At 44.2% G+C, this 14,671-nt stretch overlaps 1 protein-coding gene across 5 annotated transcripts in view; it reads left to right on the top strand.

Moving 5' to 3' along the window:
* Positions 1–11,878: 11,878 nt before the first annotated feature.
* The window catches only part of NOSTRIN (nitric oxide synthase trafficking), a 62,434-nt gene continuing 59,641 nt past the window's right edge, over positions 11,879–14,671 (top strand). For 2 of the 5 annotated variants that reach the window (XM_037044539.1, XM_037044538.1), the window contains exon 1: positions 11,879–11,981. In XM_037044539.1, coding sequence (XP_036900434.1) covers positions 11,955–11,981 — 27 coding nt within the window. In that variant the 5' untranslated portion in view covers positions 11,879–11,954. The remainder of the gene's footprint in view (positions 11,982–14,671) is intronic. The other 3 variants (XM_037044537.1, XM_037044540.1, XM_037044541.1) reach the window with 2 other exon arrangements.

The raw sequence follows: 14,671 nt of genomic DNA, 5'->3' as shown, positions 1-14,671 counted from the left end.
ATGATAATGTCTTATATCTGTAGAGTTATTACTGTTTTCAGAAACCTTTTACCTTTATCACTAAGTTTGATGTGTATAATAGAACAAGCATTATGTCTCTCAGAGCTACCTTCACCCCTTAAAATAACCTCTGCTGTGCCCTGCCTCTCTACCTAGACTGAAACTTCGAGTTCAGCGGTTTTTCCTCTGACTTATTTATAGTGACAGTGCCTAACCTAATGCCTCAGAGAGAACTGGTGCTGAATACCTGTTTTGACTTAGTTTTAATGTGCATTTTGTGGAATTCATTAGCACTGTGATTCTCTGTTTTTAGCTAGCATAGTATCAGCTGTTTTATACATTCTCAGAGTTGACTTGCAAGTGATATAACTAAGAAATGAAATGGTATAACCGTAAGTATAGTACGTCAGGGCTCTTTTCTATGAGCCAGTTAGTACCCTCAACCAAGAGAAAAAAGAGACACTAATTACTCTTAAAAATTCTAAGGATCATTTTAAACTCATTTTTGGGAAGTGCCTCCTGAGGATGCCATGGGGAAGGGGATTTAAGAGGATACCAGAAACCTGGACTTCACCCTAGATCTCTCTCTCTTTCATTGGTTATTCCCTACCCAATCCATCACCAGGTTCCTGGCTCCACGTTGAAATTCTGCCCCTTCCTCTTCACATTATTAAGGCCTCACCAATAGTCTCCCAGGTCCTGGCACCAGGCTCCCGCCCTTCGTGATTCTTATCTTAGCCACCCTTAGAGTTTTCACACTGCTGACAGTGATCAGTCTAAAATGCACATCTAACTATCTCAAATGTGCTCAAAATGTTACATAAAAAAAAGACGCTTGTGTGGCTCCAATTACATTTGGCTAAAAGTGACAACATAGCACCCATGGCTTTCTGTGTGTGGCCTCTGTGCCTCTAGCTTCGGTAACTCTAAGGTCCCAGACAGAGTCTGTGCTCAAGGCATGTTTGAGGGATTTATAATTCTCTGAGTACACCAACACACACCCTCTTACACAAGGACAATTAACATGTGCCCTTCAGGCCTCAACAAGTGGGACCATCTCTTGCCGTTTGCTGGCATTCTCCCCTTCCCCCACCGGGCTGAGCGGGTGCCTTGTTGGGATTCTTGTCACAATTCTGTAAAGACTTCATTTATGTAATCCATCCCGGTGTACTATAACCTCTCTCATCACACTGAGCTCCTTGAAAGACGTGGGCTGGTTCATCGTTGTATCCCTCCTAATAATGCCTAAATCAGCAATTTTAAACCTTTTTCATCTCATGGCACACATAAATGAATTAATAAAATCCTGCAGCACACCAAAACATGTTACATTTTTTGCCCATCTGACAAAAATATAGGTATTATTCTGATTCATGAACACCGGATATAATTATTGTGCTGGCTGTTGTCATTTTCTAATTTGGCGATCAAAGGGAAAAGAGGTCAGAGCCCCTGACTGAATAGTCAGGTATGATATGTTTTAAAAATTCCTGGGGCACCACCATTGAAAATCACTGGCCTACATCAAAGGCAACTCCACGTACAACCTCACTGAAGTGAGAGAACGAATGAACTGACACCAGTAAATGATCAGCTGTGCAAAATGCTACAGAGAGGCAAAACGGAAAAAAAAAAAAAAAAAAAACAGTGATTCTTCCAGAGAACCTTTTCCAAGAGCTGTGGGAAAAGCTGACTAAGGGGTTAATCGTTTGAGTAAGAAGACATGAAGGGAAGACATTTAATACGTACATAGAGGGCTGGTGGACTAGGAAACAGGCTTTCTACACAGTGGCCCTTACTGTGCAAGGGTGCACAATGGCTTTCAAAAATAAATTAGTTCATACTTTTGAAAAGGTCATCAGGCACAGTGTATAAAATCCCACGTGTGCAAAAGGAAATAAAGTGAAGAGAAAGCTCCTCTCCTTCCCATGTCCATGCCCCCAGCTCCTCCGTTTCTGCTGCTGAGGAACTGTGAGAAATAACTGTGTGGAGTGTTTGTATTTCCTCTCTGAGATTCCATCTCCATAACATGGCAATGATTTATAGTAAAGAACTGTAAAAAAGATTCATGACATGGAAATATAACCAGGTGAAAGAGGCAAATAAATCCTGCAGTGGCACTTTATTTACATACGCAAAAATACCAAACTCATAATTTGCCTGGTGACTAAAGTAATTCTATAGCACACATTCTAGTTTGCATTTTAATTAAAATCCCTAAGACTTATCCTAGATGAGCTTAGAAAATATAAGTAATGCTACATGAATATTAATATAGGTGATCAAATGAAAATATGTAATTTGGACTAATCTGTATTTGTAAAATACTCTTATTTTTTATGCTTTTGTGGGGAAGTTAAAGCCATAGATCATGGCTGTAGGATGACTTCATATGAATTAGTTGTCCATTAGTCTTTGTTTCCTAGGGCTCATTAGGGAAAAGCAAATTTATGCTAATTTGTTTTATGCAGATTAATCTATTCTATTTCATTTTTATTCTCCATTAACACCTGGAGATTGTAAATTAATGTGTATGAAATCTGAATGTGCACAATGAAAATTCAGCCCTAAGTTAATCATGGCCATTTGGACTTTGATTTAAAAATTAGGCAATTTTTATAAAGCAGAACGTAGCAAAAAGCTAATTTTGTGAAATTTAAAAACCACAATATAATTAGTGCAAACAGCATGAAAGTTACTTTAGATGCTAGAAAATGGGCTGGCTGTTAACAATAACGCTATCTGCATATGCCCCCACTCTTCCTGCTACAGTTTAAAATACCCATTAGTGCTTCTAAATTAGATTTTTTTCCATCCTGAGGCTTTGGGCAAAGGTACATTTAAAATATATACATATACATATACATATACATATACATGCACATGCATACGAATTAAATCAAGTCTTTAGAAATATATCTTCCAGCTTTGGAGAAATATGGAAATTAAGGAAACTAATTACTGCAACAACCAGAAACTAAAACTAAAAAATAATTGGCTGGCAGCGAGAGTACGTCTACATTTCCCTCTGAGGGTGATTGGTGGAAGTAATGTCACATCTGTAAATCCTGTCTGCGACTCTCACCAACTTGAAACGGCACAGAGGTGGTATTGGTCCTCCACCGGGTCTAACAGGCCAAGGATGAGACTTCGTCCAGGACTCAGAAGTGAGATGAAAGAGGTGTCAAGATGTGTCCTCCGTGTCACAGCCTACCCTGTGAGGAAAATGCCCCCATTCACTGCTGGAACCCCACACCCTCGCAAAGCCCTCCTGCTCACCCTGTTCTCCTGCTCTCCCTGTCCTCGGAACACGGTGCTGTCCCTTTCCGTTCATTTCCTGTGCTTTTGATAGAGGGAAAATTCTCTTAGATGCTTTTGGCAAACTTTGCAGAACGTGGCTCATTTTAGACTGGCTTTCCCCAATTTATTCTTAGTGTTAGGCCACTGTCTGATTTTATCCTTGGCCCCAAGACTCTTTTTACTTCATCTGTTTATCTTTTAACCAACAAATCTCCAAGCAAGTTCTCTAAGGGGTCTCTTGGGACTGTCTTGATTCCTTCTCAGTTTCCTTCTTGCCAGGGCCCCTTTCAGTCAGAGTGTCAGGGACTCCCAAGTGCATTTGAGCCACTTCCCATTTTAGAGTTCCCATCCTGTAGGTCACACTTATCTCCGCTCTGTGTCTTGAACTCTGCATCCTGAGAGCTGAGGATCCCAGCCTGCCCATAAACAGTGTTCCCAGTCTTGTCAATGGAGAGGAACCAGCTACTGGGGTCATTTTCTCAGTAGTATTGAATCCAGTCTAATGAAAACAATTATTTATTGAACAATTTACTCTGCTTCAGGTACTTTGCAGAGCTCACTGAGCAGTGTGGGAAGCCAACCATTAAGTAAGTGATTCAACATAATGGGGTAAATAAATCAGAAGAGGTGTGTGTAATGGATAGCAGGACAAAGGCAGAGTGTGCTTACGGTGTCCGAGGAAAATGACAAAAGCTGGACATCAGGGATTTTTTAAAAAGTCAGCTAGACCACGTAAAGTCAGAAATAAAGTCAGAAGGACCAAGTCCGGGCAATATGAAGAAAGCCTACTGCTGGCATTTTACTTATCAGTTTTCCTTTTTAAAAATTAAAGTTAACATAACTGTTATCCTTCAAAAATGTTTTGTCTCCTTGGTTTCTAAAACAATACATGTTTTTTTAACATTAAAATTACACAGCAATATGAGTCCTAGAAAGGGAATCCTCCGTAACCCCAACCTTCTGAGATGCACTGTTGTCTGCCTCGGGTATGTGTCTAGATCTCTTTTTTCATACACATGAGCCAAACTGGAATCATACTTGTCTTCTCTCAATTTGTTTTTGAGTCAGTACATGGAAGTAAATCATTCTGGGGCCTGTTTGCGCCCCGTTGTCCGGGCTGGGTGGCGGGACCGCATCATGATCAAACTCGGAAGCACTGGAGTCTGGTGAATCCCCGCTTTGCCGCCACCAACCACAAGACCCTATAAGTCACTTAACCACCCTGTGCCTCAGTTTCCCGATGTGTATGATAAGGATAAAAATAATATATATCTACCTTAAATGACTGTCGTAGTGATTAAAGGAGTTAATATTTATAAAAAACTCAGAGTAGCACCTGGCAGATGGTAAGTCCTCTAAATGTGAGCCCATGTTACCATAAGGTATTTCAAGAGATCCCCATTCAATGCATAGGAATTTAATACATGCGCTGTTTCTAATTCCTTGCATCTTCTGGCTACTAAAGAAATTTCCAAGCCAAGTTTTGAATTGCCCTTGACCTCCATTACATTCAGGTTCCCATTTTCTTACTAACTTTCCAATACCCAACACCCCCTTACAAGCATTTAACAAATGTGCACTCACGTTGTTGACTCCCTTGGAGGCTGCCCAAAATAGGACAGGTGGAGCGCAGTGGAAGGGCTTCCAGGCCAGATCCCAGGGAGTCCACTGCAGGTTTTCTTTCTGCAGAGAGGCCATGTCAGGAAGGTGAATGTGGAGCACAAACTGAGAAAGGAAGCAGGAAGATTGAGATCAGAGAGGTCAGACAGTAACTCAAGCTGGAGGCCTGGGCTGGGAAAAAAGCCTGTGAATGAGTAGGGGCCAGAGACAAATGGCCAGAGACAAACCTGAGGACAGAGAACTCAAAAGGTTGCCTTGGGCACCAATTTTTTTAGAAAACAAGTATAGTGTACCTTCTTTGAGACAAGCCCCTATATACAGTTCTGGTCAACCTGTAGGTGCAAACAAGGCGATGTTCACATTACTTCTGAAACTACAAGGTCCTTCTCCCCCTGGTTATACAGGAACTCAGCTTCCTTCTCCCGGGCCCCCTGGACCATTTCTGGGAGTCAGTGGGCTTGGGGGGTTCTTACATGGGCAAGGACAAACTTACTGAGGTTGGCCTGCTCTGGCCTCCTTGCCAAGCTGCCCTTGCCAGCCACAGCCTTAGGTACTAGAGACAGGTTGGAGCGCCTGCTCTGCTCCTTTTCCTCCTCTGCCCTCCGCCCCAGGGAGAGGTGCGCTTTGTCCTGCTCTTTGGCAGACTGTGTGCGAGATGGGGCGTGGACTCTGAAGGGCGAACAGCCTCATGTCCAAATCTGTATTTAGACTCTCTGTGATTTTAACTCCTCTTATTTTTCTCACTAACCTCAATCTTGCTGCAGTTCCAGACACGTCCCCTGAAGGTGAACTAAGGAAAGGGAGGGGATGGCATGTACTAGCCGCCCCCTCCAGTGTCCTTTCTCCCTTATCTCTGTAGCCACTCAAGAACAAACACGGAGTGGCCATTGTAATGGACTGAATGTAAAACCAGTTCCAATTCTCTGCCTCCTTTCAGCCCTTGATAATGAGACATTCAGCTCCTCCCATTAAGGAGTGAAGTCTCCCCACTCCCTTGAATAGGGGCTGGCCTGCAACTGATGGCTTTGACCTGCTGAATGCAGCTGCAATGATACAGTATGTCATTTCCAAGCCGGACTTCCGTGTGCTCTCTTGGCCCCTCTGCCATGCCCTGAGTGTTAGGGTGGGCGGGGATAGGAGGAAGCTCCAGCTGGACTTTGTCAAGACAGACATCCTCACAGTAACCTGAGTCCCAGGAAGAGACCACCAATGCTGTACTGCTTCTTTGTTCAGAGGGCACCAATCCCCAGCTCCCACGGGGAGCCAACGAAAATAAAACCCCACTACATTCCCTGCTTGGGCATGACTTCCTCGGCCTCATCCTGCAGACCGTGGAACTTCACCTGGGTGCACAAACCCCAATAAAGCTCTTTATTGCCTGTCTTATGGCTGATTGGCATTTCTTTCTCGGCGGAGCCTAAGAAAACCTTTCACTGAGGACAGGGTGGGTTAGACTGCTGGCTGATAAAAAAAAAAAATTACTTCAGCCCATAACCAACCACTTTCCCGGCAAAGTCCAGAAGATCTGCCCTCCCTGCCAAGCTCAGCCCAAATCAGCAGAGCTGTAGAGGTGACCTGCTTTTTCACATAAGTGTGACTGGGAAGACCAGAAGAGCTACCCAGCTTAACCACAGACTTGTGAGTTAAATAACCAAGGCTCTGGTCCAATTTATCTACAGCCTCTGAGGGCAGCAAGGCCAGAAGGGGTGATGCCAAGGCTGATGTCAGGACCAGGGGCCTTGACTAATGACCCCTTGCCCTAGTGCTGACCAATCAGTCAGTGCAGACCATGACCCTGAAAGAACACACCTAGAAAGCTGATGAGGACTTCCGCCAAGATGGAGGCATAGGTGGAAACACTGTGCCTTCTCCCACAACCAAGTTTGAATACAACAAAGGTTTGGAGAAACAAAGACACAACCAAAGGACAGAAAATTGAATTATACGGAAGTCCGACTACATCTAACCGTTCAACGGGGACGGTAAGAGGGGCGGAGCCAGCAGCGAGCAGGGTCGGGCAGGACAGGGCCCCCCGACCCAGGCGCGCAGGCAGACGAGAACCAGTTGGGGTGCGGGGCAGACCGCGGGCGCATATTCGCGCACAGTGAGACAGACCACGCAGGCCCCAGGGGACGAGGGCTGGCAGCGGCGGCACACTCGCAAGCAGTGGGACGAAACGCGTGGGCCATGTGACGGCAGCAACTGCGGCACCGGTGAGGGCCCTGGCGGCAGGTGGCGGACAGGACGCCATAGTCCCTCTTTGACCCCGCACCCACATACAGCGTCACAACCCAGCGACTTAGTTGCCCTTCGGCACCGGTGAGGGCCGGGGTGGCAGGCGGCAGATGGGACGCCAGAGTCCCTCTTTGACCCCGCCCCCACATACAGCGTCACAATCCAGCGAATCAGTTGCCCTGCAATACCGGTGAGAGCCATTGTCGCTCTTTGACCCCGCCCCCACATACAACGTCACAACCCAGTGACTTAGTTGCCCTGTTCTAGTGAACATTTTAGGGCTCTGATCCTGCTATGGAACAGGCACGAACAACCCGAAAGATGGCACAAGAAGAACTCAAAGTCCCAGAGCCAATAACTCTCAGCGACCAAGAAATTGCCAGCCTCTCAGAAGCACAATTCAGGACACTATTTATCAGGATGCTCACAGAACTGGTAGATTATAGTCACAAATTAGAGGAACAAAGTCACAAATTAGAGGAATATATGAAGGCTAAACTAATTGAAATGAAGGGAGATGCACAGGAAACCAATAGTGATGGAAAGGAAACGGGGACTCAAATCAATGGAATGGACCAGAAGGAAGAACAAAACATCCCACCAGAAAGGAATGAAGAAATGAGAATTCAAAAAAATGAGGAGAGGCTTAGGAACCTCCAGGACATCTTTAAACGTTCCAACATCCGAATTATAGGGGTACCAGAAGGGGGAAAGAAACAGCCACGAGTGGAAAACGTATTTGAACAAATAATAAAGGAGAACTTCCCCAGTCTGGCAAAGGAAATAGACTTCCAGGAAATCCAGGAAGCTCAGAGAGTGCCAAAGAAGTTGGACCCAAGAAGGAACACACCAAGGCACATCATAATTACATTAGCCAAGACCAAAATGAAGGAGAGAATCCTAGAAGCATCAAGGGATAAGGGGACAGTCACCTACAAAGGAGTACCCATCAGACTGTCAGCGGATTTCTCAAAAGAGACCTTACAGGCAAGAAGGGGCTGGAAAGAAGTATTCCAAGTCATGAAATCCAAAGACCTACAGCCAAGATTGCTTTATCCAGCAAAACTTTCATTTAGAATGGAAGGACAGATAAAGTGCTTCTCAGATAAGGTCAAGTTCAAGGAGTTCATCATCACCAAGCCCTTATTATATGAAATGCTAAAGGGACTTATATAAGAAAAAGAAGATGAAAAATATGAACAGTGAAAGGACAGCAAACACACAGTTATTAACAACCACACCTAAAACAAAAGCAAACCAAGAGGACAGCTAGATCAGGAGGGGAACCATAGAAATGAAGAACACATGGAGGGTTAGAAACAGGGGGGTGGGAGGGGGAGAAGGGGGGAGAAGGAACAGAAAATAGCATAAATGGTAGGTAGAAAATAGGGGGGAGGGCGAGAATAGTGGGGGAAATATAGAATCCAAAGAACTTGAGACACGTGGTTATAAACTAAGGGGGGCAGAATGGTGGGGGATGGAGGGTGCGGGTGGAAGGGATTGAAGGGGGGGAATAGAACAACTGTAATGGTATAATCAATAAAATATATTAAAAAAATAATAAATAAATAAATTAAAAAAAGAAAGCTGATGAATATTCTATTGAGATTCTCCCCTGGGACTTCTTCTAAGGTGGGTCCTAAGGTCCCTGCCTTTAGAGAGGAGATAAAAACCCTCAGGACAGAGGATTTAGCACAGCTCTCCATCTCTCTCCCCTCTCTCCAGCGCATCTGCGCCTTTCTCCAAACCCCTTCTTTCCCAGCTTGCATGCTCTCTCTGAAGCATGCCAGGCCTTTTCCCCTTCCCGTCCTTCTGGGAACATAATCTTTCTCCTAAATTCCAAGGGCCCTTCTTTAGTCTCTGTAACTTGTTTCCTGAGCGCATGCAGCCCAACTGGCTCACTTCTATCTCTGTGAGTTTCTAAATAAGCTTTTGTTTGTATTTCATTCTTGGCTCTGAAATCTTTCTTTGCCGCCACTCCGGTACCAAGCTTGCTGAACTGAGATCCAATCAACAGTAACAACATCTGCAGCCTGGCAGCAGGGCAAGTTCTCTCTACTAATATTAACCACCCCCTCCTCCATTTGTTATTTCTAGAGACTTTGAATGGATCCTGGCAAATGAATGGAGCCGAGGCAGATGAGTGAAGCACGCCCACGTGGACAGCTCTGAAGTGCCCCACTGGGTTCTGCTGATGGGGCTCTGTTTGGATTCGGGATTCTGCCAGTCAGAGAAAGGCTACCCACACCCAGCAAATGACTGTTACCAAGGCCATTAGATGGAAATCTAAGGACTGATAACTGGAACCACAGCTGGAGAGAAAGCAATAAAAAATAAGTTTCCAAAGGCTGATTTCTAGTTCGGTTTATCCTTTTGAGTAAATAGAATATCTGAGGGTGAACATGGAAAAATCCTCCTTAATTTGATAGTTTAGCCTCTTGCCCTGTTGGACTAGGAGTGAGAGTGGGTTGAGTTAGGGCCCCAGAGGTGACTAATGTATGCTCTTCAGAGGAACTCACTTTAGAGACGCAGTATGGCTCCAGCAGCCAAGGCGTCCCGAAGACGTCAAACGCTCTGTGACTGTTTAACTCTCTGTGCCCTCACACTTGGCTGACTACCCGGAGAACCAAATACTGCCCAGAGATGAACGTCACGCTCCCGGGAAGGAAGTCGGTGAATGTACAGAGGAGTACAGTGTGGAAGAAAAGGGGCCACAAACAGAACCCAGCAAACTCCGGCCTGAGTGGCAGCCTTACAAACGCAGGCACTTAGAGTAACCACGAAGGATGGTCTGAAATGGAAACTCATTAACTGAAAGGAATTCACGCCTCGTAGTCATGTTCTAGGCCAGTATTTTTCCCTAACAAAGGTCAATTCCTACCTTAAATGAGCCTGTGTGTTTTCTTTTTGCATCTGTGATGATAACATACCTTTGGAACACCCAACTTCCTTTTTCCAGACCCTCCAAAGCACAGGTGGGGAACAAGGGAGAGACCATAAATCCTCTCTTTGTTACTGTTGTTATCTTAATTCTAACTGTTAATTATCCTCTACCCGCCTGTGTAAAAGTATGTGTTTATCATTTTGCATTTCATCTATCTAACTTCAGAGTCTCCCCCACCCTTTATTTTTTTCCCACTTCCCTAATCTATCACCAATGGATTGTGTGTAAGTCCCTCCTGTCCTTTCCTTTGATTCTGATATATAAAATAAAATACTAAACTGCTATTCTCTGGAGCATTTTCTTAATTAATTGAGATTTTGCTTCCCAGCAATTGTTGTTAGTTTGGGTCAAGTAAACTCATAAAAATTCTTACAGGTTTAGAGGTGTCTTACGATGACAGTAGTAACTGCCTGATAATATTTTTTAACTTTTCTTTTAACTTAGTGATTTGTTGTTCTCTAGGGAGGCCCACACAACTACCTGGTAGCTGGTTTTGTTATTAACGCCTTCTACTAACCCCCTTTCAAAGGGACCTTGCACTAGTAGGGGTGTGGCTCCTCCCGGGCCAGCCACCCCTGGGAGCACTGCTTTGCCCGTGTATGTCTCCTCTGTTAAAGCTCCTGTGACTTTGAATAAGGCTGCAGGTCACTTCTTCGGAATTGATCCTGACCTTAGAGTTGAGGGGCTTTCTCTCAACACCCTGCACCTTAATAGCCTTTTCTGGACATTTTCCACTATAACTGAAACTGGAAAAGCCAGCATTCATGCTGCCTGTCACCCACCAGACCCAATAGGCAGAAACAGGGGTTGAATCTTCATGGGCACTTTATTCAGACGGCCGGCCATTTGAGAAGATGGTGGGTTTGTACCCTAATAGATGGTCTTCAATTCCATTTTAAACTGACACTTTTTATAAGAAGAAAAGTGTAGGTACGGGGTTTGGCATTCAGGGAAAAAAGTTAATCAGGTAAAAAGCTGCAGTATTCTTTCATCTGTGTCCTGGGAGGTGGGTTTCTCACCCTCACCCTGGAGTGCCATGGCTCAGATACCACCTTGATTGCTTGCCGTCCTCCTGAGGCACAAAGGTGGAACTGCTTATGGTCTCCTGGAGCCAGGGGACCTGGGTCATACCTTCAGTTGAAACAAGAGCTTTTTACACATACTGATTACTAAGTTTATTGGTTATTTCCTGAAACTAAAATTTTTCCAACATTTGATTATCCTATCATAATCATAGTTATATAGGTATGGTCCTAATTGGTACTGGGTGCTGGGGTGATTTAGGGCAAGGAAAATATTGACTTGGTGTGTAAGTTTTAGATAGAGGATGGGGGAGGGGTCTGGGCTCTGGATTTGTGCTTTGCATATCAAAGATGTGCTCAAGGGCAAGTTGTTTGCTATTTCTAGGAATTAGCTGACTGTAGGAGGGACAGGCCCTGGTCGGAAAGGCCTCCACAGGTCCAAACATCCTACCACATAGAAAATTAAAAATGTGGCTCATTCAGCAAGCTAAGACAGCATGTACCAGCCCTGAGAGTGCCCAGATTATGTGGATACTTTATAGCTTCTGGGTTTTCTCTACAGGCTGCGGGGCTCAGGACTCTGCATTCTGCTCTGTAAGTATTTACAGAAGTCTTTCTCACCATCTCAAGCCAGCTCTCTTGACCCGGAGCAGTTCTCTGCTATTTCAGTAAATAAACAGGAGGCAAGTTCAGGGTGGGACTTCCTCCTCAGGGTGTTTGACATGGCCCTTTGAATCCAGGAAGTCTAGGACACACCCAACCTTGGGGCAGTGTCCTGACTCTCCAAAGGCTAGAGCACAGCTGAAAAGGACGGAAGCAAGAAACATTTCAGCATGCGGGACCCGCTGGCAAACTGTTCAGTGAGTACTTTGGTGTAATTTGCATCTTTGTGGGTGAGAAGGGGGCTGAGGAGTAGGTTTATGTACTATTGTACTTTAACTTAGAGTTTGAGATGCTCAGGAACTACACGTTTAGATATTGGCTGTGGGACAAAAGTCTGGTTTTTCTCTGGTTCAGTTTAATTGCCCTTTCTCACAAGTGACAAAGCAGGTCATTGTCGTCTTTTATTCTCGTAGTCTTAGAAAAACTTTGAGTGGGTATAGCATCATATTTGCATGCAGAAGGTGGCCGTGTAGAAAACATTAAGATGTACACCAACGGTGCCAACATTATGCACAGAGTAGATACAGAAAGACGCAGAATGTCTGCAGCAACCTCAGGCTCTGAGAAGGAGTTTAGAAGAGAGGGTTTTCGCATATTTTCTCATGTCATAGAGAGTCAAGAATTGCCAAGTCCCAGAGGAGGAGGAAGAGACGCCCCAATCTGTGCGCCCTGCAGTGGTTCTCAGACAGCTGTACTAGTGTGTTTCTTTCAGTCCCAGGAGGGTGACCAATTCTAGGACTCGGGCCAGAAGTCCAAAGATCCCCAAAGTCCTTTGCAGCAATAGCAGAGATGTAATTTAGAAAATGTGGAGCGACTGAAACAAAGGGGAGAAGGATGTATTTACTCTGGAAATAAAGTTATCAAAAAGTATCCATGTGTTATCCTAAGAAATGGTGCCAAGAAGCAAAACTTGGTTGCAACAGATGTAAGGGGTCTTTCAAAGTATTTTATTTTTTAAAAAAGTTGAAAAACAGATAAATGAGGGCTGCAGTAGAGCCATAGAAAACGTCCAATGGGTGCAGAGAGCACAAGCTGAGAGAAGATGGACCTGTATCCGCAATTCTACAAAATGAGAGTTCACGAGTCGGAAAAGCTAAATGAGATAAAGTCATAATGGCTGGTAATATTAATGGTGACAATGTAGTCTCAGCCTCTGCCTGCTTTAACTTTTTAAATGCTAAAGTAATGTATAATGTAAAAAAAAAATCAGCAATATGGTTGTATATAGATTTGAAGAAACTCTCTCCTTTTAATTTCCTCCAATCTTCGTTACAGAAATGCTTAAAGAGCCTTTTATCATTTATTTATTTGCTGTTTGTTTATTTTTCAGTCCTTGCATTTGTTCCCTTCTAAAATGTTAATGCCATTAACATTGATACTTTCTCACCACTGATACTTTGATCCTGTTTTTGCATGGAGGGGGCATGGGGTGGTTGAGTGGGGCAGGGACTGGACAAGTAAAGGCAAAAACCTAGCACCAACAGTCACCAAAGAAGAAAGAGTGAGATAGAAGAGAGGGAAAATTAAGCCCGACTAAGTTTTTTAAAAAAGAACTGACAACCTAACATCCTTTTCTAAAGCTGCCTTTAGGTCAGGAATTGAGCGAAATGTTTCCTTTTGAGCAGCCCCAAGACAACTGTCCCCACAGCTCTGTGTCAGTCTAATGCCTCCTCCCAGACACACTGATGAGTTCCTGACCCCACGCAGAACCACTGCCCCCAGGATCCCTACGCTTGCCCACAGCGTTGGGGGTTATGTCCCAGGGCCCAGTGCCGCCAAAGCTGTCTGGGAGTCAAGAGGAAGTGGCCATCCCGTCCGCCAGAACCTCTAAATCCTCTTAAAGTCGTGGACGCTTTGCGACCTTTATTTGTTTGCACTTGTTGACCTTCGCCACCTGTTCAGTTGATGCCCTGGATCAGCCCCAGCTGGTGCCCGGGGAGCAGTCCTGTGTCAAGAAAAGGCGGCCGCTTGGAAATGGGTTATATTAAATAAAACAAAGGAACGCTTTATGGAAACACTTGGGTAGTTTTATAAAGGAACCCAAAGTGTCAACCACCTGTAGAAGGTCCCATTCCATGAGTGCCTAGGGTTGCACAGAACACAATTAATCTGCTTGGGTTAGAAATTTGAGGAATTCCTAATTAAAAAGCGCACATAATTTATGGTTTTAAAATGTTTTTATAAATATGTATGCCAATATCATTAGTTTTCTGTAATCCTGTCATTTTATTTTATATGTTTGAAAATATTTTGAGTAAAATTGGCTTCACCAGACCACCAAAGGGGCTTATGATACAAAAAAAATGTTTTAATCTCCTATTTTCAGTCCCGTGCCAATGGGCAACACAGGCCGAGAGCTGGGCCATTCAACCTCAAAGAGCAGGATCAGTGTCTGTGATCAGATCATTTGTCTCCAGGGTGGCGCAAAGACTGCCTAAACCCCGTGTAGGACTTTTACTCATCTTGAGGTATCGGAACTTACATTAAAAAGATTTCTAAAACTTCTATCTTTAAAAATGAAAAGAATTGCCCCTGAGCATTGATGCCTTAATGCCCGTTAGCTGACCTTCAAACCTAAAAAGAGTGCCAACTGAAATTTTTTTCAAGTCCATGTGCAAGGAAATAGGGTCAAATTATCTCCAAATGAAATAATTTAATCATAAAAAAATGTAGCACCTTCCTATGAAACAATGTCATAGAAATCAAGGGCGAATAATAAGCTGTAACCAAATTTTTGCTTTCACTGGCTCTTTCAGCACGCAGGTAGGAGTCCTTCAAGGCAGGCCTTCAGGGATCGGTACCTGAAACTTTTGTCAGCTGGTAAAACAGTAGCAGGTTGCAGGGCTGTTTCTCTAGCCTTGTTCAGATGCCAACCTGAGCTTCCCGT

The sequence above is a fragment of the Sturnira hondurensis genome, unplaced genomic scaffold (genome assembly GCF_014824575.4).
Source record: "Sturnira hondurensis isolate 20B ecotype Veracruz unplaced genomic scaffold, ASM1482457v3 Scaffold0004136, whole genome shotgun sequence".
Taxonomy (NCBI): domain Eukaryota; kingdom Metazoa; phylum Chordata; class Mammalia; order Chiroptera; family Phyllostomidae; genus Sturnira; species Sturnira hondurensis.
Note: the sequence above shows the minus strand (reverse complement) of the source record. Positions and strands in the feature narration are given on the sequence as shown.